The 27,857-nt window shown below is 44.5% G+C and overlaps 2 protein-coding genes across 5 annotated transcripts; one reads left to right on the top strand and one right to left on the bottom strand.

Moving 5' to 3' along the window:
* Positions 1-3,140: 3,140 nt before the first annotated feature.
* On the top strand, positions 3,141-21,250 carry rrbp1a (ribosome binding protein 1a). 4 transcript variants are annotated; one of them, XM_083658730.1, is made up of 27 exons: positions 3,141-3,286; positions 6,148-7,006; positions 9,342-9,496; positions 9,649-9,771; positions 10,405-10,557; positions 10,787-10,905; positions 11,237-11,390; positions 12,582-12,720; positions 13,435-13,616; positions 13,709-13,743; positions 13,853-13,928; positions 14,082-14,122; positions 14,219-14,300; positions 14,412-14,452; positions 14,550-15,129; positions 15,218-15,310; positions 15,418-15,510; positions 15,597-15,686; positions 15,824-15,916; positions 16,722-16,793; positions 16,911-17,006; positions 17,281-17,364; positions 17,602-17,679; positions 18,539-18,622; positions 19,443-19,541; positions 20,501-20,644; positions 20,746-21,250. In XM_083658730.1, the coding sequence occupies exons 2-27, from the start codon at positions 6,166-6,168 to the stop codon at positions 20,782-20,784; spliced, it is 3,786 nt and encodes a 1,261-aa protein (XP_083514856.1). In that variant the 5' UTR covers positions 3,141-3,286; positions 6,148-6,165; the 3' UTR covers positions 20,785-21,250. The 4 variants fall into 4 exon arrangements, with proteins under 4 accessions (XP_083514856.1, XP_083514858.1, XP_083514857.1 ...); XM_083658732.1 differs by having other exon boundaries at positions 15,221-15,310; XM_083658731.1 differs by having other exon boundaries at positions 14,085-14,122.
* Positions 21,251-23,009: 1,759 nt separating this feature from the next.
* On the bottom strand, positions 23,010-27,857 carry cfl1l (cofilin 1 (non-muscle), like). The gene is made up of 4 exons (XM_083657965.1): positions 27,700-27,857; positions 25,875-26,167; positions 24,955-25,031; positions 23,010-23,713 (listed from the first exon to the last, which is right to left on the bottom strand). Exons 1-4 carry the CDS (start codon positions 27,700-27,702, stop codon positions 23,595-23,597), a joined length of 492 nt encoding a protein of 163 aa, XP_083514091.1. The 5' UTR covers positions 27,703-27,857; the 3' UTR covers positions 23,010-23,594.

The following is a 27,857-nucleotide window of genomic DNA, read 5'->3' on the forward strand; positions in this document are numbered from 1 at the left end:
CACACAGACACACACACACACACACACACACACACACGCACACGCACACGCACACGCACACGCACACGCACACGCACACACACACGCACACACACACACACACCAGAGCATAGGAGCATAACAGGGAAATGACATGACTGGGTCATAACATTCACACAGCAATGAACAGCTGAATTTGAATTTCTTAATGTAAGAAGGATGACTGATAACAATCTGTTTCTCCATTTAGGAAAAACAGAATCCATACTGCTTGGGTCTAAAATAAAATTGAAAATGTCGCCCAGTTTTAATGTGGTTGTTGGAGATATACTGTGCTGGCAGCTAAGGAGTCGGTCGATTACCTTGCCTGTGTGCTGCTAGATAGCCATTACGTCAGGAGTGAGCCAGCCTGAAAAAGTGCTGACCCAGGTCAATCAAAGAACACGCTTCCTAGCCAGAATTTCAAAACATCTGGATAGAAATCAATGGTGACCCTGGCAGGAGCTCTGGTTGAGTGTTATTTCGACAGACCTTAGAGAGGATGTAAAGGATGTGAAGTAACAGAGAGAGAGGTGAGTAGGGCCTGACTCAGGCCATTTAAACCTGGCACTAGCATGTGTTTTCTGTGATAAGATTGCAATCAGATAGTGCTTTTTTGACCACTTGAAAATGCAGATGCTTAACTGTTCCCTTAACAAATATTCTCCGTTTTGGGTCCAAGGGGGGTCCAAGGTCCTAAAGTCGACTAAATTAGGGGTTCTTGACATGAAAAAGGTTGAGAATCAGTGAACTAGCTGGTATGAGATAGAAAACCAACCTGGTATCAACAAAGTATTTGAACTTAGTTACTTCCCATCTCTGCCAATTAGCACTCAGGGGTCCCGACTCCCGAGGGCCACAGTTGGGACCTATACTCCTACTAGGTTATATGTCGTCATGTCAGTCACTTTAGATTGAATACTTGATAGAGCAGTGCGTGCCAAACCATGCTTAGCTGTGTAGGTTATATGTCATCATGTCAGTCACTTTAGATTGAATACTTGATAGAGCAGTGCGTGGGTAAACCATGCTTAGCTGTGCATCCTGCAATCATAGGACAGTGAGGTTCTTGAATAGACTAGAAATGGCACCCACTATCTTCATATTGTTCGAGGCTGTGGTGCTTTGGAACACTTTTCAAGTCGCTCATCCAATACGAGAGGTTATACTATAGAATTCGCTGAGTAGTTGCAAAGACATGAGAACGTGTGCAAGTGCCTCTACTTATCAAGCCAGGTTTATTAAGCAGCTTGTGGAAAGGTAATGTCAAGGATGCTTTTAAAATCAGGTTTTTGAATGACTGACCACCACCGGCCTGGACACAGAATAGTTCCCCATATGGCGGTGAGGAGCTACTGCTACACTTCCAATTGTCAGTTCATTTGTCCACAACCTATGCGTGTGCATAAGGAGTTTAGGGCATCACATTGCTGCTACAGTGTCATGATCTGATCTCTCTGACGAAGTAGGCTACACAGTCTTTTATGTTTTAAGACAAAGGAAGGTGTGGTAACATGTTCAAACCTCTTTGAAACACAAACAGGACTCTCGCGACTTGGACGTCACTGCAGTGCTAACAATGTCTCACCTTTCTACACATTCAGCAGGCGCGGCTAGCGGTGATAACATCATGGGAGGCCTCTTGCGGAGTAGCATTGCTTGAGGCTGTGTGTTTTTCTCAAATGTTTTCCTGCCAAGGACCCCATAAACTGACACAAATTAGACCACGGATCCACATTTTGTCCCAGTGTCCCCCATCGGATAAGATTTTTGCTTTAAGATGTTTTACTACAGAAAGTGTATGAAATCCATGACCAAAATAGTCATACATCCTGTCATTGTGTTATGGAATAGTTGAAATAAATTATCCCCCTTTTTGCTGGGGACTCCCTGGAACTCCCTCAAGCAACTCTGGGGGGTCCCTGGACTAGGGGTGGGGGAAAAATCGATACAGCATATATCTCAATATTTTTCTTTGGCAATAATATATCAATACAGTTACACAAAGTATCGCGATATATAGCCTACACTAGTGGACCCGCGGTAGTTAGACCCCCCTGAGAGTTAGACCCCTCCTGGTCTGGAACTCCAAAGCAAATTCATCATAAATGATATAACTTACAGCTATGTATAGAATTGGTGATGTCACCAGTGATGTCACTCAAGCACTCAATGATAATGTCATCAGTGAGTGATGTCATCAGTTCAGATGTCACCAGATGATGTCATCATCGTTAGGTAATTTGGCCAATTAATCTGCCCTAATTACCTAATTAAAAAAATCTGGCTCCATTAGGTTCATTTTCCATTAGGGAAATTTCAGCCCGATGGAACGTAAAATGGCACAGCTGTGGCCAAACACAACTCTGCTCACACAGGCACTTTGCAATCTTATTATAGTCAGGTGCATGCAACATCTATGACCAGTTTTTATGACAGTGTTCGTCAGTCTGTTTACTTGATAATCCCATTTTTCTGCAATAAAAAATGATTGAAGTGAGATGAACAGACCTGAAACTATCAGATAAAAGACAAGAGTTTTTTATTATTTTGGGGACATAATGTGCACCTGGAAAAATTTAATAAATCGCAAAAAAGGCTATCACATTTTTTTAAATCACATAATACTGTATCGTGACCTAAGTATCGTGATAAATCGTATCGTGGGGCCTCTGATTCCCATTCCTACCCCGGACCCCACTTTGAGAACCACTGGTTGAGGCATTTGGGATGTGAAGTGACGTGGACAGTCTTTGAATGAAGGAGATCTGCCTGACAAACATCCAGGCCAGCAGAGGTCCCATCCCTGCATACCTACTAGACTAATTATCATTTCTCGACCGTAATGGTCACTGTGCTGAATAGTTGATGTGCAATTATCAGACATCACGTAAAACATCTCTACAGACGGTCAAACGAAGCGACGCTTTTCGTGGAATGCTGCTGTCGTTTCAGGAAGAAGACTACAATTCCCGATACGTTCATTTCCGGGTTGAGTGTATTCCAGCCAATCGGGTGGCTTCTGGAGTGATGGAAGCTATCTAGGGCACGGGGCCAGCGCGTCTAGCCAGCTCAAAGTGCCACGACTTCACAGACCACGGATTCTCCACTGGACTGAGGGAGAGCTCGGGAAAAGGCAAGTTAGCTAACGTTAGATAGCTAAATAAATAGATAGCTGTACACCGAGTGACTTCGTCTACAACTCAAAAGCTGTCTGTCTTCTCTCCATTTCCTCTTAAGCAAGCACGCTATATACATCACCAGAGAGGTAAGTGTGGGAATCTTGGATTTTGTATTTTATGTATTCTGATAAGCCAACGTTAGCTAGCTTCAAAAGCTAACCAAACGCTAACAAGTAGTCCAAGAAGCCAGTCGTTTTAGTTAAAGTTGGCTGAATTCTTTGCAATTTGATCTGACTGTAGCGCTATTTAACTAGTTTATAGTTGCACATGTAGTGCAATCTGTAGGCACACTTTCTACTGGAATAAATGTGCCCCGGATGCTCGTCAAGTCCATTGATATACAGCTGCAAAGCGAGCTTGCAATAGTGGTAAATCTCCATCACATAAAAAATGTGCATGATTAAGCTGTATCTTTTCCGGTCTCTGTGAGAATGGTTAACTTGTACTAGGCTAACGTAGTGTTAGTCCTCCGACTCCTCTTACATAACCAACTCGCGTTAGGCCTTTCTCCCTTTCAATTAAATCGAGGTATTAACGCTGTATTTAGTAAACATGCTTAGAGTTTAGTTAGTTAGGTGTGTGCATGGTAAATTACGTGGCACAGTAGGTGGGAGGTTGTGGATGAATCGATCAGAATCGTCACTATCTGTCTGAATCCAAAATTGAAATGGAACACGGACAACTAACTACTGAATCTGATTTAAATGGAAATGCAACAGATGCATGGCATAATTATGTTATCTCCTTAGCGTAGTCCTGTGCTATAGATTTTTTTTAAGCAGTTTTCTTTCCTAGATAGATAGAAACAGACCCCTGTAAAGACTATAATCTTTCTTTCAATGCACGCCCTGGAGGTATTGACTATGAGAGAGACTGACTTAGTTTGTGTGCTCGTAGAATATTTGTTTTAACCTTTACACCCGAATGAGCTTTATCTCATACTAGTCCTCCTATCTCTTATGGGGCCGGAACATGCACTTTAATCCACAGAAAGTAACACAGAGTTGGGGACTCTCGCAATCCTCTTTTTCCAATTCAGTCTGAGTGGAGATGCACTGAAATGTGACATCACATATTAGGAGGCAGGACTTAACTCTTCCCTTTCATTTCTGGCGTTAGACGTAATGAATGGGGACTCTGGACTGTTTCGACTTCACTGAAGTAGTTCAGCAGTTTGCACTCGCTCTAGTGCTCCGCTCTGACATAGTTGTTTTGAGCTATAGCACGGCACTCGTAAGCTTCTTTGTATATACATCTTTTTGTGACAATCACTTCCCAAACACAAATATTAGATTAGATTAATTTGATTTTGATTGTTGCCAGAATAAACACAAGATGGGCGTTTCAGCAGCCTCCCTGCTGTTTCCCACAATCCCTCAGCCAACTTTGCTCCCCTGCAGGCTAAACATTCTGGTTTGTGACCTGAGCTCTAAAAAGAGGCTTTAGGGGATAGTCGTTACAGGGCAGGAATTAACACCAGCAGCCAGCCAAAAGCTGGTCATTTTGGCTGTCGCTGGTAAATTCTTGTACTTTTTCGAGCCACTTTGGATGGCATCTATCGTATCGTGTTTTCCCCCCACTAAAATTCATATTTGGCTGGTAAAATAGGGAAATTGGATGGTTTAGCTTTGAATCCATCAAATTCAAAGCCAATGGCCAGTGTCTAGGGATAAGAGACACATTTGAACGCAAAAGTTCATTAGTGTCACTCCTTTTAAGAACATCTACAAATATGCTGTAGGCCTGTAGGGCTTTCAGAATCAGAATAAATACTACACAAGTTTAGAATTTGAAAGCATACTAAAACATAGCTCAAGCATCCTCCAGATGCTGCGTATATATTAAGTTGTATTTACTTTGTTTAACTTGCTCAGTTCCAGTACTTGCAGCTTTATCAGAAGAAGGCCCAATGGTGGCCTTTGGAATTCAGCAGTCTGTGTATGAGGCTTACGGTAATTTTGAAGGTGATTTTTGTTTGGCCATAAATCTGTTTTCCCCAAGGAGGAAGACATTGTATGCAAACCCAGTTTGACCAGCTGCTGCTATTTGTGGCATGGTGTAAAGAGTTCCTCTGTTATGTACAGTAGTGTCTCTGTTCAGACTCGAGGTAAATGAAAAGGAATAACAGCGACATCTTGAGGCCTTTTGGGTTAACTGAAAGGCTCTGTTTGCACTCACTCTGCACAGTAGTAGTCAGAAGAATCCTGTCATATTAACAGCTCTGTTACCGAAACACAGCTGCATTCCGTTTCAGGTTGCCCAGACAGAGAAACACGAGTGTTACTGTTCCTCTTGAAATACTGCCAGGGAAGGTACAGTGATTTTCGGCTTGTTTGTGAATTGTTTAGGTTTTGTCTGCACTTGAGAAACAAAACCAAGCAAGATTAAAGGCCAGGAACAGGAAGTCTTTCTTTGACACTTGGTTAAGCTCAATACTTTAACCCCTTCATAACTCCCCTGCTCTCAGTGGTCTATGCTTGTGTCTACAGAACTGTTTCTTTTGGAACCTTCCATCTGTTTGCTAGGAGAAGATTCCTTGATTTTAGTTAAATGGGTATTCTACAATCTACATCAATGGTTCTCAAACTTTTTTGCCTTGGCTTCAGTCCCTCCTTTCCCTGATTTCTGAATCCAAGTACCCCCTTTACACGACTACATTTTGCTCAGAAAACCTCAACAGGAAACTATAGCATATGATGCAATGAAAGATTGATAAGGCACCTTCTGAAGAATATAACATTACAAAATAAGAATACTTGCAAGTTGCAATAGTGCTTCCTGAGCAGATTTATTTTAACGTTTCATGTTTTATTTTTTACATTTTTCCATTTTCTCTCAAATATCACCTGCACTACATCTATGTACCCCTAGCGTTATGTACCCCAGTTTGGGAACCACAACATCATTGTGTTGACAAGTCTTGGTCTTCTGTTTTTCTCTTTGACAGGATAACCGAAACTGAACAATGGATATCTACGACCCCCAGACCCTTGGGATCATGGTGTTTGGTGGATTCATGGTGATCTCTGCCATAGGGATTGCTTTAGTCTCCACCTTCTCCATGAAGGAGACCTCTTATGAGGAGGCACTGGCTAAGCAACGCCGAGAGCTGGGTAAGATGCAGCCCCCTCGCGCTGAGAAGAAGAAGAAGGACAAGGCGTCCGAGAAGAAGAACCGAGGAAAGAAGAAGGAAGAAAAGCCCAATGGAAAGATCCCGGAGCCGGAGATAATCCCAGAGGCTCCTGAAGATGACCTGGTCCTTGAAGCTGCTTCTGCCCCACTTGTAGCTGCTGCTCCCCCCCCCGAACCTGCCCCTGCCCCTGAACCTGTCACTGTCTCTGAGCCTGAAGAACCACCTCCAACCGTAGCGTCTGCAGAGGCCCAACCAACGGCTGCTGCTGCCCCAAGCCCCGTTGTCGCCGAGTCCTCGCCTGCTCCCTCACCTAAAGAGAAGAAGAAGAAAAAGGTGGCCAAGGTGGAGCCAGCCTCCGCCCAAGCAGCCCCAGTCGTGTCTGCCCCTGCTCCTGCTCCTGCCCCTGCCCCTGCCCCGGCCAAGCCTGCTCCTGCACCCGCACCAGCCAAGTCTGTTCCAGCACCAGCCAAGTCTGCCGCAGCAGCGCCAGCCAAGTCTTCTCCAGCTCCCGCCAAGTCCGCCGTGGTGCCCAAGCCTGCCCCAGTGCTGGAGGCTGTCACCAAGGAGGTCCCGGTGATGGCAGTGCCCCCAGTGGGATCTCAGCAAACTGCCACTGTTGCCGCAAAACCACAGGAACCCAAGAAGAAGGCCTCCAAGAAAAAGGCTGAGCCTGGTAAGCAGATGTTCTTTGAGAAAGTAATACTGGTCAGTTTTCGGGGCAGCGCTAGGCTAGCCCAATCTGGCCAGTACCATGCTCATGGTTATTAAAGGTAAGATGGTGCCCACAAGTTTGGTTCAGTTGTTGCAGCAGCAGTTGTTTCTTCTCAGTGGCCAACAGACATAAAATGGTGCTGAAGTAGCTTCTAGTTCTGACTGTGTGTAACCACATCTCCCTCCTCTCTCTGCAACTGCTTCCCCCAGTCTGTTGCAGTAAATGAGAATATTCCTTGATTAGATGAGTCTTTAAAAAAAAGCATGGTCTAACTATATTCTTTCTTTAGAAAACATCACAGTAAACTAGATTGTTAAGGCCTTTTATTTTCAGTTCCAATCTTTTGTCTTGACAATTCAGGATATGTGGTCGAATTGTGATTCATACAATGCGATGCTAATTGTCTTTCAATTCAATTCAATCCTTTATTTCAGACCCAAGGAGGTCCATAGCACAATAAAAATAGCACAGTACAATAAATAAGGCATAGAAGAAAAAAAAAAAAAAAAGAGCATTCCACAAAGATCAGATTCTAAACAAACATTAATGCGCCAATGATTCCACAATTTAGAGGAGAACCGGACAGAACTGCGTATGGGGTTTGGTTATGACAGAGATGATATCATTCACTGACTCAGATTCCCTACATATGAATTTAAACATAAGGTTGCGTAACACAGCAGAGGGGGTGGGTACCCCAACACTAACAAACATATGGCTTGCACTAGAGCTTCCTTGGACCTTAAGGAGCAGCCTCATGCTGTCGTTATGAGCCACTTTTGAGGCGTTTGAAGCTGCCGTGTCTGTAGCGACACCGCAGGTGGGCACTATATAGTGGTGTGTGCAAAAAGCTCTGAAGAGAGAGATCTTCACAGCTTCTGAGCAGCACCAGCTAAATTTACGGCACGGCGTGTTCGCTTGAGCGTACAGCTTCCGGCACTGCCTGTACATCATGTCCTTATCATCCCGATAGATCATTTGAGATAATATGGCCCAGATATTTGATCTCGCTGCGCACGCTAAGGGCAGCGCCGGACAGATAGACGTCAGGAAAGGTTGAATGTTTGTTGTCTTCCCTACTTCGGATAATCGTAATGTTACTCTTTTTGGCATTGTATTTGATGTCAAAAATCAAAACCATATTGAGAGCATATTTTCAGAAGCTGTTGTATTAAGCGGACTGTGGACACTATAGTGAATTGTGTGCAACAGTAGAATATGCATAAATTCAATCAAGATTACATTGTAATGTTGGTGGAATTTACTAGTTGTAATACAACAAGTAACCAACATTATGAGTAACCAAAATTAAGCCGTGAGCAGAATCGCAGTGCCCTGACAGTGGATCATATATCAAGGTATTGTTGTTACCCTTGAATGACCATTGTTCACCCTCTCTTTTGAATAGATTGTAATAGTTGTCTAGGCAGGAACTACATCCTCCATAACCCTGATGATAGTATAGCTCTCAGACTAGAACGCGTTTGGTGGTTGGATCGGGGGCATGTCTCTACAAATGACACAGGCATGGCATGCACAAACGCACCCACGCACGCATCTAAGTCTGTACGGATGAACCTCTCGCTGTGTAGCCATGGGAAGCAGTGCCAGTGGGGCAGAGGTGGGTAATGTCTGGCGCTCAACTCTAGAGGGCACCGAGCACGCCGGCCTGTCCAAACACCGCTGCCCTGCTTTTGTGAGCTGACAAAAGGCTTCTCAGTGGCGCGACAATGAGAGGGTTTCTCCTCTGCCCGAGGCTCGTCTCCGCCTGGTGCCACAGTGCCCCATCGTTCTGCCATCCCCGAGCTGCCCAGGGGGCCCCCGAGCTGCCCAGGGGGCCCCGGGCCCCCAGAGGACGACTCAACCCGCTCGTTAGTGTGGCTTCCTAACGAGGCACCTCCAAAATGTCAGCATTTACCCTTCAACGTAATAACCATGAAATAAATCGGCCTTCAAACTATCTGTACTTTGTTGGGAATTTCGTGCTAATAGTCACTCTTTTTCTTTAAAAACCCACCCGTTTAAAACTGCTTTTCGGTGATTTTAGCACATTTTAGGTCATTTTATTTTTGTTCTTAATGTGATTCTTTTCTGGCTTTTAAGGTTGTTTATGCGGTTTTTATCCTTTTTTATTCATTGTGAATTTAACAATTTCTTGCCTGTTTTTATTGTAAAGCACTTTGTAACTGTGTTTTGAAAAGTGCTATATAAATAAAGTTTATTATTATTCTTTTTTTTTATTGCTTTGGTGCTGCTGCGCGTTTCATTGAAATTGCTGCGTCTTTTGTTTCTGTAGCTGTGGTGGTGGATTCTGCCGACGCCCCGCTGTATCTGCCCTACAAGGCTCTGGTGTCCACCATCAGTAGCATGGTGTTCAACGAGGGAGAGGCTCACAGACTCATCGAGATCCTGTCTGAGAAGGCCGGCATCATCCAGGACACCTGGCACACGGTAATGGGAGACCGCCATATAGGTGACACGGAGCAGATTCACGGAGACACCAGATGAAATGTCCACGGCGCACATCGTGGGTTTGCTGAATGTTTGTGAGACTTGGAGGGTGATCAACTCTGTTCTGTGTGTGTGTGTGTGTGTGTTTCCAGGCGACTCAGAAAGGAGACCCGGTGGCCGTGCTGAAGAAGCAACTGGACGAGAGGGAGAAACAGCTGGCGGCAGAACAAGAGGATGCAACTGGGGCCAAGAACCGTCTGAGAGATCTGTCCAAGGTTAGACAAAGCACTGAAATTCACTTTTTCCCTTTTAAATTGAACTGAACTTTTGAGAAGGAGTGGGGCATAGGCTGCCGCGGTGTTATTCAAGCCACCGGCTCTTAAACCAATGCACAAAACTTGATTTGTACAATGTGTACAGTAACAAGATCCTGTGCAGACCCCACGGCGCTCCCCCTAGAGGTCATCTGACAAAGCGCATCACCTCAACTGAGCGTTCCTGTCTGAGTGACTGAATCACGCCTGACCTGAATTTGGCTCACGATGCCGTCGGCTACGCCCTGTGAAAAAGCACGGTGTGGTTCCAACTTGCTCGTTAGCCATTTCTCAGCATTTCAATTAAGAAAGATCTAAATCAAATTTAACTTCTGGCTCAAAACAACTTCAGGGGAAAAAAATCATCTGTAATTTTCTCTTAAAAAAGCAGATTTGTTTTTGCTGGTGCTACAAAGCGCTGTGTGGGGTTGGCCCAGCCTTGTCCACAGCTGATTCGACACGTTGTTGAAATGACCAATGGTCACTTGTCCGCTCCCGGCATGGGGACTCGGTGATGCAGATGACTTCCTGAAATGGCTTTTGGCTGTTGGCCACAGACACAATCTGTCCGTTCCCCTCCTTTCTGTGAACCAGGAGCTGTCTGCTGAGAAGTCCAAGGTGGCCAGTGTGGAGACCAGGCTGAGCTCCCAGCTGAGCAAGCGGGAGCAGGAGATGATCGCGCTGCAAGCTCGCATGCAAGCCAGTTACCAGGACCATGTAGCCCAGACCCAGAGGCTCAACGCAAAGGTCTGTCCTCAGACACAAACATTTGAATTTTTCAAGATATGAGTCAGATTTGTCCCAAATTGGCCTGGTTTGTAAGAATATATACGCAATATTGGTGCTAGCCTTTTTAAAGAGAAATTCAGGATGCACTCTTTGATTAAATGTCCAAATACAATGCAACATTTCAAGGAGCACGAGTCACTTATTGGCTGCTCACTCATTTCCATACATTTCAAAACTACTCTGGCAGGTCGTCGGCCTTCAGGACCAGCTGGAAAAAGGGCCCAATGCCCAACTGGCCCGTCTGCAGCAGGAGAACTCCATCCTCCGCGACGCCCTCAACCAGGCCACCAGCCAGGCGGAGAGCAAGTGAGTGTTTCCCCACAGCACAGCCTCTGGGCCGGAGTACGACAGCAGCATGTCTGAATCAGTGTGGGCAAAGGAAGTGACAATAACGGAGAATCAGTGAGGAGCGGGCGTGTTTTACCTTCTGACACTGAAATTTGGTTGGAGTAAAGTGTAGATTGAGTACAGTATGTGTAATTATGAACTCTGTCTGTGGAGTCTGATGGTGTCCAGAGTGTGTGTGTGTGGGGGGGTGGGGGGGGGGGGCAGCCTGAGCTCAGCCTGTGTAGGTGTAGTGGACATGTATCCTGACTCTCTCTCTCTCTCTCTCTCTCTCTCTGTGCGTCTTCCTCAGACAAAATGCAGAGCTGGCCAAGCTGCGTCAGGACTGTGCTAAGCTGACCAAGGACCTGGGGGAGAAGACCGAGAGTCTGCAGGCTGATGAGCACATCAGGAGAGGCCTGGAAGCCAAGGTCTCCGCTACTGAGAAGCAGCTGTCCTTGCTGCAGGTTGGACTGGCCCCTGGGGGAAACGCCACATCATCTCCATTACAATTCCTGTGCTCAGCATGATTCTAAACGTGACTCAGCCTTCTTAATGCCGCATCGGTAGAATTTCTTGTTTGGAGCAGCCGTTTAGTTTTCAGAGTTTTCTCGAGCCTTGGCCCACCTGTCCTCCAGCCCACTAAATACAGTGTTATGGGAGGTTTTGATCGCCTTGTAATCACAGCGCCCCCGGCTGGGCTGGAATGCAGCCACACAATAACGGGGGCTGTGGGGGGGAGGGGACGCTTCTTAGCAGCAGCTGGAATGCGTGCGTGCCCGAGCATCACACCGGTCCAGCCCTCTCTAGCTGCATGCATGCAGAGAGCACGGCAACACTCTCACACTCCATCTGGAGACATGTGACTTTCAGACAGGAAGCAGGAAGCACACTTCTGCGTCGGCGTCTTATTCATTTGCTGTGCATTACCTGCGCGTGCTATCGGCCTACGACACGGGCTCCTACTAACAGAATGACTCGACTATTACGGTACATGTGGACCAAGTGAGTCAGCAGCACTTCCTGATAAGTCAAGTGTTTGCTTTGTCCAATCATTTACCAACATCCCCCTCCAGCAGTTTAAGGTCTATAATTGACATGTTATGCAATGACTCTGGCTATTAGTCAATTTACACATGTTCAATGATGAATGATGTTGTCCCCTCCCCAAACCAATTTTAACTGTAGAGGAGTCGGAGAACTTTGAATGTAATCACCATGCAAACATCAGCAATATTTAGCTGCTGCTACTGAACCTGGCATTATGTGCAAGGGCAGCAATCGATGGCCAAATCACCTTAAATCACCTCAAGCCACACACACACACACACACACACACACACACACACACAAAAAACAACAACACACAAACACAAACAAACAAAAAAGGATTATTATTTTGCACAGGACCAAACTTTGCGTTAGCATTTCACCAGCCATACTTTACTCTCATATTCTACTACATGGGGGGAAAAATGAGAATTATCCATTAAAGTACTATAATTACTATTTTTGTTTTGACTGTGGAAAAAGCTGCTATTTTGATGATTCCTACCAGAAGTAAGACATGGTCCACATGCATGTTGCCACAGCCAAGTGGCATAAATGTAGTGAGTCTCTGCTGCCCCCTGCTGTCTGACACATTTCTGTCCGTTTAGACCAGCCATGCGGAGAGCGAGCAGGCGTCACAGAGGAGACTGGAGGAGGTGTGTGAGGAGCTGAGGACTGCGCAGAGCAGCAACAGTAGCCTGCAGACGAGCATGGAGAAGGCCCAGCAGGACAACAGCGCCCTCTCAGGTCAGGGAAAGGGAGTGGAAGAGCATGGGATCATAGTAATTAGCAGGTCATACATAATGAGGAGGCAGGGGACTTTATTTGACTGACAAAGAATGAAGGATAAAAGGTGGAAATTAATTGAATCTTAGATGCTAGATCTTAGATTCTGTGACCCAGTGGGCAACAAGAATACTAAGGCCATGTTCACATTACAGGCAAATCAGATTTGCTGATAAAGTCATTAATCATCATTATCTTGTTTGGTTTCCCAAAACTGATTTGGGAGTGTGTCCACACTGCCACAAATCTGATTTTCAAGTCGGATCTGTGTGTCCAGACCTAAACAGACTATCTGCATGGGTTGCTATGGTAACAACGTGGGTCAGTAAATACGTACGTTGGTGACCTGGTTTTCCTGCGCAGAAGCATTTGATGATGAGTTGCGAGTGACGTTCAAATCAGATTTGGTGGATCTGCACGTCCGCACTGAAGTCACATCAGTCAAAAGCACATTTGAAGCAGATTGGAAACTACCTCCATATGTGGTTTGGGACAAGTGACACAAATCAGACTTGGAGCATCCAGACTCATAAAACCAATCTGGATAAAGTCATTAATAGGTCACTAAAGTTCACAAATCAGATTTGGCCTCCTAGTCTGAACATGGCCTTAAGTACAGTATTGTGAAAGGGGCCGTGAGTGCTGTGTTTTGACAGTGATCCTTTGTCCTTGCAGAACTTCAGGTGCATATGGGGACAATGGAGACTGAGGTCAAGGAGCGCTCTGCCCAGGTGGATACCCTCACTGCTCAGCTGGAGCAGACACAAGCTGAGAAGAGCCAGCTTGAACAGCAGGTGGCCACCATCAACTCACTTCTAGACGCCAGTCAGAACCAAAAGGAAGATGATAACAACCAGGCAAGACACTTTTGTGTGCAGACAAATAGCCAGAAGGCTCACCACACCATGGACTTTATTTCTAAACATGTCCGTCATTTGTGTTTTTGCAGGTGAATGCTGAAGAATTGGAACAGCTAAAGCTCAGGTAAGTGTTTGCACCTCCCGAGTTAACATCAGATCCAGAGGTGTTCCCGTCATTATGGTACATGCTTAGATGTTCCCGTCATTAGTTAAAAGCATACATCCTCTTTCAGCCTCCAGGAGAGGGACAACCAGTTAAACGCGCTCCACGAGGAACTGAAGCAGCTACACCTGCTGCAGGAAGCAGCTGTAAGTGCTGGGGGCAAAAGTATTTTTCATCCATTGACATGTAGATAGCTCCTAGCTACTATCACTCCTTGATTATTCAATAGGGATCATTTCTTTATTGATTCAATGATTCGGGCAATGGCGGTGCTAATCACAAACAATTTGCTCTCCTAGCAGGAAAACACAGCTGTTGAGCAACAGCAAAGCGATAACAGGTACGGTCCTTTTTAGACTTGCCACTTATTTGTCTGATTTCTGATGATTAGTGCTTTTTAGCTAATTTAGCCCAACTCTGTCCCTATTCATTTTAGCGAGGATGTCAGCCTCATAGCATCACTTCAGGATGAACTTACAAATGTCAAAGAAGAGATGGAGCAACTGAAGAACACACCGGTAAGCTTACCCTTCAGTGTGTTGCCTGCGTCCCCCTCTACTGCCGCCCTGCAGCACAGCAGCATAATCAGTCCCACTGAGTGACCCCTTTGCGCTTCTTTTGTGTTTCAGCCAGCGGATAACTCTGCAGAGCTGGCACTACTACAGAGCAGGTCAATAACCAAGTCTCTCCTAGCAAAATGGGACACACTTTATCAGTTCTGTTTAGACCGTATTTCTTACCTCTGTCCTATTTGGTTCTCTGACTAGTCTGACTGAGAGGGATGCCCAGGTCGCAGCACTACAAGAGGAGCTGAAGGAAGCCAGGGAAGCTTCTCTGATGACTGAGAGGGATGACCTGGTCGCATCACTACAAGAGGAGCTGAAGGAAGCCAGGGAAGCTTCTCTGACTGGTCTGACTGAGAGGGATGCCCACGTCGCATCACTACAAGAGGAGCTGAAGGAAGCCAGGGAAGGTTCTCTGATGACTGAGAGGGATGCCCTGGTCGCATCACTACAAGAGGAGCTGAAGGAAGCCAGGGAAGGTTCTCTGATGACTGAGAGGGATGCCCTGGTGACATCACTACAAGAGGAGCTGAAGGAAGCCAAGGAAGCTTCTCTGACTGGTCTGACTGAGAAGGATGCCCTGGTCGCATCACTACAAGAGGAGCTGAAGGAAGCCAAGGAAGCTTCTCTGACTGGTCTGACTGAGAGGGATGACCTGGTCGCATCACTACAAGAGGAGCTGAAGGAAGTCAGGGAAGGTTCTCTGACTGAGAGGGATGCCCTGGTCGCATCACTACAAGAGGAGCTGAAGGAAGCCAGGGAACAATCACCAGCTATCGATGGCGTAAGAGTCTATTTACGACTTATTGAGTGACACTGATTTTACACCTTTGCTATTAATCACCTCCCTGATCATGTCATCCGCTTTTCAGCAGGACCTGATGGTACAGCTGACGGCATTTCAAACGGAAGCCAAAGAAACTCTCCAGACACTCTTCCCACAGATCCCCCTAGAGACAGAGCAGGTAGGAATTTTTGCCGCGGGTTTTCGCAAAAAGAGTCTCAGAATAATCGCTGTCAAATAACATTTGTGTTGATGATTCATGTCTTATGTGCTTTCCCCATGGCTCAGGCCAACTGGTTACAAGACTTTGCACAGAAAGCGCAGGAGGCTCTCGCCCTCAGCCAGCAGAGCCAGGAGTCTGAGTCGAGCACAGAGTTGCCCGTGAGTCATGATCGTAACACCATTACTCGACGCTGGTTTGAATTAGCCTTGTCGGAAGAGGTTCTGATTGGTGCTTTGTCTTTCAGGAGTTGCTGGAGAAACTGAAGGAGGCTGAGGAGAGCCACGGTACACTGCAGGCCGAGTGCGACCAGTACAGGACAGTCTTGGCTGAAACGGTGATACATTCAACAATCTATCTCTGAATACATACGACAATGGCATATGTGCTTTATTGGTTTGCGTGTTAGCTACATGGGTAGGGGGTAATATTATGGGCTCATAATTATCCCATTATCGTTCCCCTTTCCTTCAGGAAGGAATGCTGAAAGACCTGCAGAAGAGTGTGGAGGAGGAAGAGCTGGTGTGGAAAACCAAGATGGCTGACTCAGAGGAGCAGTTGAAAATGGTGAGTTCTATGTATTGTAATAGAGTGCTGCAGGGATGACGTATTTTTGTAGTTGGAAGGCGGAAGTCCCGCACGTGTTGGAGCTTCAGGGGACAAGTGAATGGGGTTTTAGAATGGGGATTTTGCTTAAATGCATAAAATAAGGTCTATGGTTAACAAAGGTTTATGGGAGTGGTAATTTGTGTTCAGCAGGATAATCTTCACAAACGTGAATCACTTTTATGACTTTTGAAGCGTTTTCTATCAATCACATTTATAAAAACCCAAACGCATTTACGTCGGTCGGGGGCGCCTGTTCGTGGCAGAAGGGAACTGGTGGTTATAGCGTGATCTTCCCACGTGCTACGCCCTGCCGGTGAAGCTCCCCGCTATCGGGTGAAAAGAAGCGGCTGGCAAATGCGCATGTGTCGGAGGAAGCATGGTGCTACTCTACGGCTCTCCCCAGATCGGCAGAGGGTGGAGCAGCGACCAGGGCAGCAGGGGGGAAATTGGCCAAGTGCAATTTTGGAGGAAAGGGGGGGCCGCATTTACATTTCAAAAGTCATAAAAGTCATTCACGTTTGTGAAGATTACCACTCCCATAAACTTTTGTTAACCACAGATGCATTTCAGTGGAATCCCCATTCTAAAACCCCATTCACTTTCCCCCTGAAGATCCAACATGCTCCTTCCGCACTCATTCCTGCGGTGCTCTCTACACGCTTGAGTTGAATGTGATGTTGACATTGGTTCACTGTCGGCTACACCATTGTTTGTGTGTGCGTCCCCTTGCTTTGGCTAATAACGCCCTCTCACACCCTGCCAGGCTTCGGAGCAGGCCCACACGCTGGAGGTGGCTGTCGAGAGCTTGAAGGCAGAAAACCAAAGTACAGAGCAGGTGGGGATTTTGCCACACACACCATGGTAACGGCCCCCTCGGGGTAAGCCGGCGTGCTGGGAGATGTCTTCTCCTGCGGTCACATAAAGTGGTCTCTTTGGATCTCTCTCTCTGCAGTTGAAGGAGCAGGTGATGCTTCTGGAGGCCCAGCTGGAGAAGCAGTCGGAGTCTGCCTCATCGGACGGCCAGGAGAACTGTGATGAGATAGCAGAGGTACATGTGCAGTTCACTAGTACAGGCTACAGGCCACTTTTCAAATGTATTCTGGGAGAAAACAAATATATTGGTAATGCGCCTCGTTGTCTATCTGTATTTATTCTTTTTGCAAAATTTCAAATAATATTAATTTTTTATGTAAATATTTGTTTGCTTTACCGCATGCATTCATGTTTGTTTTCTGCTAAACTCTATCAAAAGATACTTACTACTTGCTTACTACTACAATAGTCATCCAGATGTATGAAAGCTGTTCTTCTCTGCTTTGTAGCTGAAGCTGCAGCTGTCAGAGTGTCAGAGCCAGCTGGATTCGGCCCAGAAGGAGGCCAAGGCACACGAGGAAGAGCTGACCCAGGTGAATCTACGTGCTTTACTCCACATTCCCATCTTCCCCACAGCAGGGCTTCACACATTCGGCTGCCTGTGTGCAATTGATTTCTGTGAGACGTTGACATTCCAAGGAATTAGTAGGAATCTCTCCTTGATGCACACGACCGGCTCGGGACTGTCTGCAACCCCCAGTGATGTGTAACGCTACAGGCATTCATGGCTGATTACGTAACCACTGACTAGCGACGGCTTCCCGTTTCAGGTCAGAGAGCAGCTGAGCGAGGTCACGCTGCGGGCTCAGCCAGAGCAGAACGGCCCAGCCGAGGCTCAACCCAGTCAGGTCAGGGTGCTCACGTCGCAGGCACCCTTCACGTCTGTCGGAGAGTACTGGACAGCGGACGCCACTGACTAGGCCACAAAACTCAAAGAAACTAGGGCTAAGGTCTATTTGGCTGAAAACTCAAAGAAACTAGGGCTACAGTACATTACATTACGTCATTTGGCAGACGCTTTTATCCAAAGCGACTTACATTAACACATTTTTGTCAGCAATAGAGCAATCAACTATGCTATGCTAACTATACTAGGGCTAAGGTCTATTTGGCTGAAAACTCAGCCAAATAGAAAAAAAAGAAGGAATCTGTATTATGGATTTGCTTCTGGCAGTTTTTATTTGAACCTATTGTGATGAGGAGGCAGCAGGCGCCTGACAGACTTGGTCAAGACCGTGTCCTGAGTGAAGGACGTTGTTGCCACAGTATGTGGCTATTGAGCAACACATGACTCTGTTAAAGAAGTGCAGTATTTCCAGTCTGTCCAGTACTGTCCCAGACCAAGCAGCTGTTTACGCTAACCACTGTTTGCATTGACCGAGTGCGCTCTGTGCTCCACATAACCCTAACCACTGCTGTTCGGCATCTCCCCTCGGCATGCTCACTTTTCCTCTTCAGTTTTCAGATATTTTATTTTGAGTTGATTCCTAACCCCAACAAAATTGTGTTTTTTTGCCTTTATTTGCCCGAATTGGTTTGTAAGGAAAACTAACTTGGCATACAGGTTGATCAGCTTGTGCGTACGTACGTGTGGGTGGGTTGCAGTGACGTTTTGGCACACGAGTGTTTACATTACACACGCATGCATGTGTTAAACATTTGTCTGTGTATATTCATCGCGTGTGCCCTGTACGTGTCTGTCGTCAGGTCCAGTGTGAGTTGAGTCAGTCAACAGAGAAGCTGCAGGAGGAGGAGGCTCGGACTCTGCAGCTGTCTGAAGAGTTTGAACAGGTACAGTTTATTGCCTTCTGTAAGCACCCATTACGTCAATACCGTAGGTGTGCCCCAGGGCTGACCGTGAGACTCGCACAGTTGACACTTTTCACACGGCTCTCATGCCACAAGTCTCCTTTTGTCATGCAGGGAAAAACAAATTCATAACTGATAACAGCAGTCTGATTGCAGCAGTCACTTATTCAGATCATCAGGGGGAAAACCAGAAATAATCTCAGGCAGCAGTGCAGTGTCGCTCCTCTCACGCCCTGTGCGCACACAGGCAGGAGTGAGTTACTATGGTTATGAGGATGCCATGTGTCTCTGTCGCTCTGAAACTTTCTCACAATTCCCAATAACACATTTTTAGGTTAGTATGCCTATGCAAAATCATGAATGTAAGTACCTCAATGCTGAAATCTAGTAACATGATCAGAATCACTTTTATTGCTACAGTATGCAAGTTACATACGAGGAATTTGTCTTAGTGTCTGTATGCAGTGTAGCGGTCACATCAATATACAGAGATAAGAAGTAGGAAGATAACTAAAGACAATCACAAAGTTGCAATCAAATCGAGTAAATATACACAATATGTACATGAGTGGTGAAGTGTTCTGTGGATAATAAATATGAATTTACATGAGATTTACAGACTGAGTTAAATAGATGTTAAATAGGCAGTGGATTTACATGAATTTACTTTTAATTCCAAGTTTTTGGTTAAAACATTATACAGACTTGTTGTTTCTTGACTTATTCAAAGAGGCTAGGTGGTGTAGAAATGCAGGATTTTTTTTTTATGATGGTCATTGTCCAATGTGCTGTCCTCTCCCAGGCCCAGAAGACTGTCTCAGAACTGCAGGCTCAACTGGAACTCCTGCAGACTGCTGGAGATTCAGCACAGACGGACACGGAGGATCTCACTCAGCTTAAGGTGCGGTAACAAATGACATTGTGAAAACGAACCTTTATTTTGTATCACTACTGAACTAGTCTCGCAGTAGCAGCCGTAGATAGAGATCTACGTCTGCTATACAACTCTTGAAAAGTGGTTAAAGACCGCCCCCTAAGATCAAAACAAAATGTGTGACAGGCATGTGAATTGACCAACCGCTGACCTTGTTTGCGTGATGCAACTCCTGGGCGGTACATTTTGAATGATGCACGCAGAGAGCTGCACGTCTGCCATGATACTATTGCACCCAGGGGGATTTCCTCTGGCAGAAGTGTGCTGACGTAAGACGTTGGGTCTACTGTGAGACTACTACTGAACTATTGCAACTCCCAGTGCAACTGCCTAACCCAGCAGGGCGGTACAGTTGCAGCCAGCCAGACTCCTGACAAGAACCGAGAACGGATAGCATCTTACTGCCATTTTCGCTGTACTTCACCGGCTACCAGTGCAATTTAGGACAGTTTAAAATTGTATTGACCACCGTTTTTTAAGGCATGATTTGGACCAGTTGTCTGGCTGTATCTCAGAGCTTTTTGACAGCAGCTTCACGTCCTCTGTGGTCGTTCAGACTAAGCTAAAGATTACAGTTGATTGAGCTTTCTCCCATCTCTAGCCTCTGAAATGACCTGGTCTAACTCTCTGTTCTCATGTCTTTAACTTTATCTGTTACCTGTATTGTTTTTATTCTAGTGTCAATTATTGTACGACCTTTTATGCATTATTGTTCTTAATTATTACCACCGGCACAGAGCCTCAGCCCCAATCAGAAGCGTATGTCTTCACTTTACTAGGTGTGTTCTACTAGCAGCCTCTTTAACGAAGAGCTGCCCCAGTTGCTCTTGTGTTCATGTGTAGGCAGGTGGCCTCTTGTCCAAATGGTTTCCTATTTAAGAGTGCACAGAGCCGACCTAATGTATTCCCGTTGCCATCTTGAATAGGAGCGTCTGGAGAAGGAGAAGAAGCTGTCCAAAGACCTGGGCCAGGCGGCCACCAAGCTGCAGCAGCTCCTCAAAGCCACGCAGGAGCAGCTGACCAAAGAGAGGGACACGGTGAGGACGCTGCAGGAGCACCTGGAAGGAAAGGTGAGAGCGCCCCCCCGACCGCTCCCACAGTACTGCATTTCTCTGCTCGCATCGTTTGCTCCGTCCGTTCTGACACTTTCCCCCTTCTGTGTTTTTTCAAGGGAGAGTACGTGGAGCTGAAGGAAGGAACGTCCGTCTAAGACCGAAGCTGACTGCGGACACTACACAAAAACTGCCAAATATGCCTTATGATTACCATAGTTATGCATTCCAAAACTTTTTTTTTTCTTTCTTGTACTGTAGTTGATTGCATTTGTTGCAACTTTAGGAGTCAGATGTTTATTATGAGCATTTCAATGTAAGATTAGAGGAGAAATCCTGCTGCAAACTTTATTGAAACCCACATTCCATCGATTCTGGCTATGTCAGAAGTTATTTATCCCCCCTGCCTTATATTCCAAATATTTCCCCATAGTTCAGTGTTAAAAGGGAAACTGATTGTACGTCAAACGTACATCAACCTGTGCAATGACTTTGTATGTCTTTTCTATGTGGTTGAGTGATGGGAACATTTTATGGTACAACGATGCAATACATTTCGGGGCACGCTACCCTCTGTAGCTGACTGCCAACAACACAGTATGAATTTGAATTTGTATGGATGAAATAAACTACAGTGTAGCGATATGTGATTTTTCCGACTATGATTCTGTAGCATTGACCATAAATGTGCGATATATTTAAGCAGGGCAATATTAGGCAATTTAAGCAAAGGCTGTTGGCTGAATCCAGTACATTATTTTATGAGTATATTGAATTAGTTTCAGATCCAGTGAGGATCACAAAAGACCAAACGTGCCTACAGTTTAAACTAAATATAAGCCACTCCCTCTTGACACATGACGTTACTGTAACACAGAGGGCTCTTGGACTTGTAGAGTATGAAGGCCATGCAACATAACCTTTTTCTACCTCCAGTACTTTCACCCTACAAGGACAAAATGCAATCGGCACAAATCTGTCCTGTAGTGCAGTGCATTTCATAAGAGATCAGACAAAATGGGTCGGAAATATTATGCTCTTCATAGCACCCTCTTAAATGCTCTAATAAAAGTAGCCTTTTGGTGTCTCATTTATATGATTGCCATTTTGTTGCTTGTCTATTTCTAAATGTTGCCAACCAATATGTTCAATTGTTAAGCAAATGACGGCTAAATACAGCAATTAATTTATCTTAATTTAAGGTACCGCCAATTGCTTCTGCCAGGGACTTGAATAATTGGTCTTACTAGACTCCTGACATGTTTCCAGGATGCAAAGTTTGTTGTTTGGAGGGCAATCCACAGTACCATTCAGCTGCCTGCGAAATTGAAAACCGGGTTCAACAGCGCCATCTGCTGAACAAACGCCAGCAACGAGGAGCATTTCTCTTCAATGTCAGTCCCCTGCCTTGGTGCCTTTGCTCTGACACCACGACCTGAAGTCCTCTTCATGCCAAACGACTTTTGCATTGCGAACCTCTTTTTCTAACGCTAATGCTACTTCATTAGCAGGTAAGCTGTTGTAAATTCCGTTTAAGCAAATCTAATGGAAAGTATTCCTTTAGCTACATCAGTGAACAGAAACGACAGAATTGTATCGAATTATTTACTAGCTTTAAGGCTAACCTCGACTAACATTTTATGTGGCACTCATCAGTAAGCTAAGTGCAGGGACAACTGCATGTTAAATTCAAATGTATGTCAAATGTAGGCTATCGGCACAGCAGACACGTGGTTTGTCCCATTGGAACAGGTTCTCAAAGTGGGGTCCGGGTTTCAGGGGGTCCCCAGCAAAAAGGGGAATAATTAGGCTACTTTATTTTCACTATAATTCCATCCATAAGTAGGCTAACATAACGGCATGTGTACACACGCGCGCGCACACACACACACACACACACACACACACACACACACACACACACACACACACACACACACACACACACACACACACAGTGAAGAGAAATAGCAGGAGTCAGGGATTTCCTCCTGCAGCTCCTCCTCCCCCACAAATGTTATATTTCATGTTGTCTTTAGCTAAATACTTTACTTTACTGCTTCTTTGCACTCCAGACAATTTAATATGCAAATATTTATTTAATTTCAACAACCAACTTTGCCTGCTTCTTACTGCCTTTTTTGTTCATTATAATTAATCACTGTTTGACTTATTTCACTTAAGTTGAGTTGGCTCTGAAAAAAAAGGCTTGCATTATTGGTAATGTTTCATGATCATTATAACACACACACAGCAATGCGTTGGTTGCATGGGGTGGATGGTTTATTTGACAGCTGCAGCAGACAGTTGATTGAATACTTTTGGAACAGTGATGGATGAAATTGCAGTCAAACCATTTCCACAAAAGTGGCAGCAAGTGAGCAAGTGTCCATTATAGTTTTAATTAAAGCACATAATACAATCGTCTATACAGACCAAATTCAAATCTCAAACTCACAGGTCCAGCCATTTTGACCAGGTAAGGTGGCGTTGTAATGTTTCATTGATTATAATGTTGTAATGAACAAGTCACATTCTTCACCACTTTGTTTTCAATCATACCAAATGGCACTGAACACCAAGACATGAAATGTTGTATTTAGGAATATGTAGGGTTTCACAAAGGATGCTTTTTTTTTTATAAAGAGGGATAATTTGAAAAGTTGACAATATATTGCTAAGGAAAGCTAGAGAAAGAAAGTAGAACATAAACTGTATGGGTGTTACATAGGAATATAATTCATCTGAACAAGACGCATAACACAACCACGCCTGTGTGATTGGACAGCTTAGCAGGACACAAACGTTGGGGTTTTGTGTTACAGGGATCTAGCGCTATCCAGAGCCCAACCCCTCCCTTTAATCCTGTTCCATCTCTGAAAAGGAGTTTGCTGATTGAAGCAATCCAAGGAGGAAGATTTTATTTTGAAACTAACTTTTATCTATGCTTTTAATCTGAAATTCTATTTTATCTCAACTCTTTCCCCTCCAGGGTCTTGACTACTCCTCTTCCGCCCAGCTTGTCCAGAAGAACCTCTTCGGTACAGATGTCAGAATCATCATTTATCTGCCACTCATGTTTGATGCCTGAAAAGAAGATAGCAGGCATTACAAAGAGGGAAATGGCTCAATTTCAACCGACTGTTGTCTAGGTAAGTTTAATATTTGCGCAGATCTCTCCCACAGCTCAAATGCAGTGTTAACTAAAATGTGGACCTGTGATATTGTTAAAGGAACACTCCGCCCATTTTCAACCAGCTTTGTATCATTAGAACATCAGTAGTATATCAGAAAACTGTAAACGGTTTTGAAGTCTGTCATTTGATTTGACAGTTATTGAGTGTTAAAGTGTGGACCAGTGACATCACTGGTCCACACTAACTCAAATTAATAACTCATTAACTCAAATCAACTCTCAATAACTGTCAAACTAGATGAATGATGAATAGTTTGACAGTTATTGAGTTGATTTGTGTTAATGAGTTATTAATTTGAGTTAGTGTGGACCAGTGATGTCACTGGTCCACACTTTAACACTCAATAACTGTCAAATGAAATGACAGACTTCAAAACAGTTTACAGTTTTCTGATATACTACTGATGTTCTAATGATACAAAGCTGGTTGAAAATGGGCGGAGTGTTCCTTTAAGATGTAAAAATGTGGAGCTTCTCAATTTCCACAGATAATTAAATTGTAAAGACGCTAACACTGACTGGGGATTTTCTACAGCAGTGGTTCTCAAAGTGGGGTCCAGGGACCCCCAGGGGTCCTTGAGGCAAATTGAAGGGGCTCCAGAGCATCCCCAGCAAAAAGTAGAATCATTTATTTTAACAAAAAGTCCATCCGTAAGTAACACAATGACAGAATATATGACCGTCATCATGGGCCGGTTTCATAAACCTTCTGTAATAAAACATCTAAAAAGGAAAAAAACAAAAACATAAGATAGTGGACTCTGGGGTAAAAATCTTATCAAATGGGGGTCCGTGGTCTAATGTGTGTCAGTTTAGGGGTCCGTTTTATACTGGTTCAGAGCTGATTCAATGGACATTGACTCCAGCTCATTTGTATCCAAAACAAAAACATTCAAAATACATCTTCCATTCATTAGCTATGGCGCAGCATTCCATCTTGATAACACAGGTAGGCCTACTACTGTTGTTGTTCTTTGGTTTATGCCTTTGAGGTGGAATTTCTCATGGTCAAGATTTGACCATCATAGTTCATGACCCAATTTCCTCAGTAGATATAAGGATCTAAAATATGATACGATAAGTTATTTCTAAAATGAACAAGACAAAATCTGAAGGGGAAAAAATGTCTCACCGTGTAAGGATTTCTTTAAGCCCGTGCACGAGCTAGCATACAGCATTCTCTGTTTGATTGGCGCATCTTGAGGAGCCCTGATGGGGAAGAAAATCAGTCATGTGCCACGCTTCAAGGTGTTTATTCATCCTAACTGCCACGCACACGATTAGGATCAGCACAACTTAGCCTCAGCATAAGATAGGCATTATGCATGTGGAAATTGCTACAGATATGAAAGATGTGCTACAGTAGAAATAATTGTTGCCTTCTTTCATTCAGTTTACTGGCAGCTAACGACACAGAAATGTAGTTTCTCATGATTATATTGCTGTTTCACTACAGTCTGTACCGCAGGAATGAGTCGAGAAGACCTGGATGTTGGCACTTCCGGTTCCTTAAAAGTCAGGATTTTTTGTGTGGGGATTTTGGTTAAATGCTTTTAATTAATAAGGTCTGTGCTTAACAATAGTTTATGAGACAGCGGACTTTGTGTTCAGCAAGATAATCTTCACAAATGAAGATCACTTTTATGATTTTTTGAAGCGTAGATGCGGTTTTTTTAAAATGCGATTTTCAGAAAACGCTTCAGAAGTGATAAAAGTGGTGTAATCTTTCAGTGTAGAGATAATCAGAATCCAGTAGGATGTTAAGTTAACTCTCATACTTCTACTCTGCTCATTTGTGAAGATTATCTTGCTGAACACAAAGTTCACTGTTCCATGAACTTTTCTTAACCACAGAGCTTATTTCATGCATTGAACCAAAATTCCCATACAAAAATCCCATTGACCTTTACGCGTAGGAACCAGGAGGAAGTGCAGGAACTTCTGGGTAAGCCTACAAAAATGCATCATCCCTGCAGTGCTTGTGCATTCAGCTGCAAAACTAAAATGATCGACATATTTGATGTTTGTTTCAACTGTAACACAGGGGCCTACCACATGATGAAGACCAGGTCTTCTTTTCCAATCTCCTTGGTCTCGTAGCAGCAGTCGTAGAGAGCGTAGCAGCATTGCTTCTTGGGCAGGTGGCTGGTGAGATCCTTGTAGACGTTTTCGCCTCCCTTGACATCTTTCACTTTGAGGTTACAGTCGCCATCCACAATGATCTTACCATCGTCGATCTTTAAGAGCACAAACTTGTAACGTTCTTGGAGGTCTTCTCCCCGATGATGTTCTCGCATCGCCTTAAACAGTTCCAGGACTTCGTCAGAGACCCTTACTCCAGATGCCTGTTTCAAGACGACACAAAGTGTTACATGTGACTTAATTTGTCATCTGTCGTTGCCTTTTACCCAATTGAACTGTACTCTGTTTGAGAAACTGAAACACTGCAGTGCTCTTATTTCTTTAAAGTTCTATGTCATACGTGATCATCCTCAGGTCATAGGAATATTTTATTAAATCTATTATTGGAAGCCATGACCCTTGCTCAAATCAGTTTCAAATTATTCTAATGTTCCACTCCTTGTAAAGTTGCTCTGGATAAGAGCATCGAAAACATCTAGAACACAGATGAAAAATGTAAATAATTTGTATGCGTGGGGTAAAAAAATAAAAGGCAGCTCAGGCCTCCTAGGTGACTCAGTGGTCTAAGGCGTGTACTATGTTGGCTACACCTGACGTCCTGTGTTCCAATCTGGCACTATGGAACTATGGAATAGGAACTATGTTGCAGGTCATCCCTCTAGTCTCTCCTAGTCTCTTCTCTCGTGAAAACGCCCTCTCCAAAAAAGAAAAAGAAAATAGCAAAAATAGAAATGAAAAAAGAAGACCGGGTTGACTGGATGAGTGTGTGTCGTACTCATTGAAAAGTAATTAAACAAACAGTTGTCGCCTTGGGGTGACACAACAGGGCCAGTCATACAAGCATAAGATTTTAAATATATAATGGTCATAACGTAAAACCACAATGAATTTGTAGAAGCAAGTGGTTGCCCTTTGTGTTAGTACTGACAGCAACTGTACTACCAGCCCCCCCCCCCTTCTCATTTTAAAGATGGGCCAAAGCACAGCAGCTAATCACAATCAGCCTCGCCGTCTGTGTGTTATGGATTTGTAAGAGAAAATGATAAAGACAACTTGGTGCATCTGGTGAAGACCTTAGGGTCAAAAACATGGTTCTAAGCCACGACAATCAACAGCTTTTTAGAGTCAAAGGTTTAAGTCTCTTCCTTCCCTTATTATAGGGCCTTGGCCATTACGGATAGAGCGAGAGTTCACTTTCTTCTTACTGGAGGTTCTCATTTTCCACATGATAAATTCACTACTATCAAAACAAATGGAAAAAAAAAAAAAAAGCAACACTGCCGTGGATTATGACCATTCAAGGTACAAAAACCTTCCCAGGTCTGGGAGTGACATTCCACGGGCGTGTCTGTGTTCAAGGCCTTTGCTCTGTCACATTCCAGTCAGTGTGGAACAAGTTAGCACAAGAGAGACCGCCCTGAGGCAGTCTACAGGAACAAGTTTGGAGCAACTAGCAAAGGAAAAAGCTCCCTCCATTTTAGGGTAAAACCACATTTTGAACAAGCCCCTTAAAACAAATCCACAAACAAAAACATTTTCCTAAACAGGATACATATAAAAAGCATGGCTTCCAGGAAGATCACACATTTCTTCCAACAGGCTGTAGATTTGAGACGTAGGTGACGTAAAAAAAAGTGTCCCGTTCTTCCAATTATACTGCGTGTGAACCCACTCAAAACACAAACAAAAGACATTGATAACCAACACGGCGGAATTCTGTGCGAAAGATACTCACCATTTTGAGTGTGTGAAGGAAACAGGCGGGAGAGCAAAAGTAGTGAACTGCTGCAGTGGAGAGCTGAAGGGTCTGAAGGAAGGAGAGAAGCAGAGTCAAGTGGGAGGAGACAGGGCGTGAGCACACCTCCACAACTAGGTCCGCCCCTCTCCTCAGGT

This window comes from Poromitra crassiceps, assembly GCF_964638095.1.
Source record: "Poromitra crassiceps genome assembly, chromosome: 22".
Taxonomy (NCBI): Eukaryota; Metazoa; Chordata; class Actinopteri; order Beryciformes; family Melamphaidae; genus Poromitra; species Poromitra crassiceps.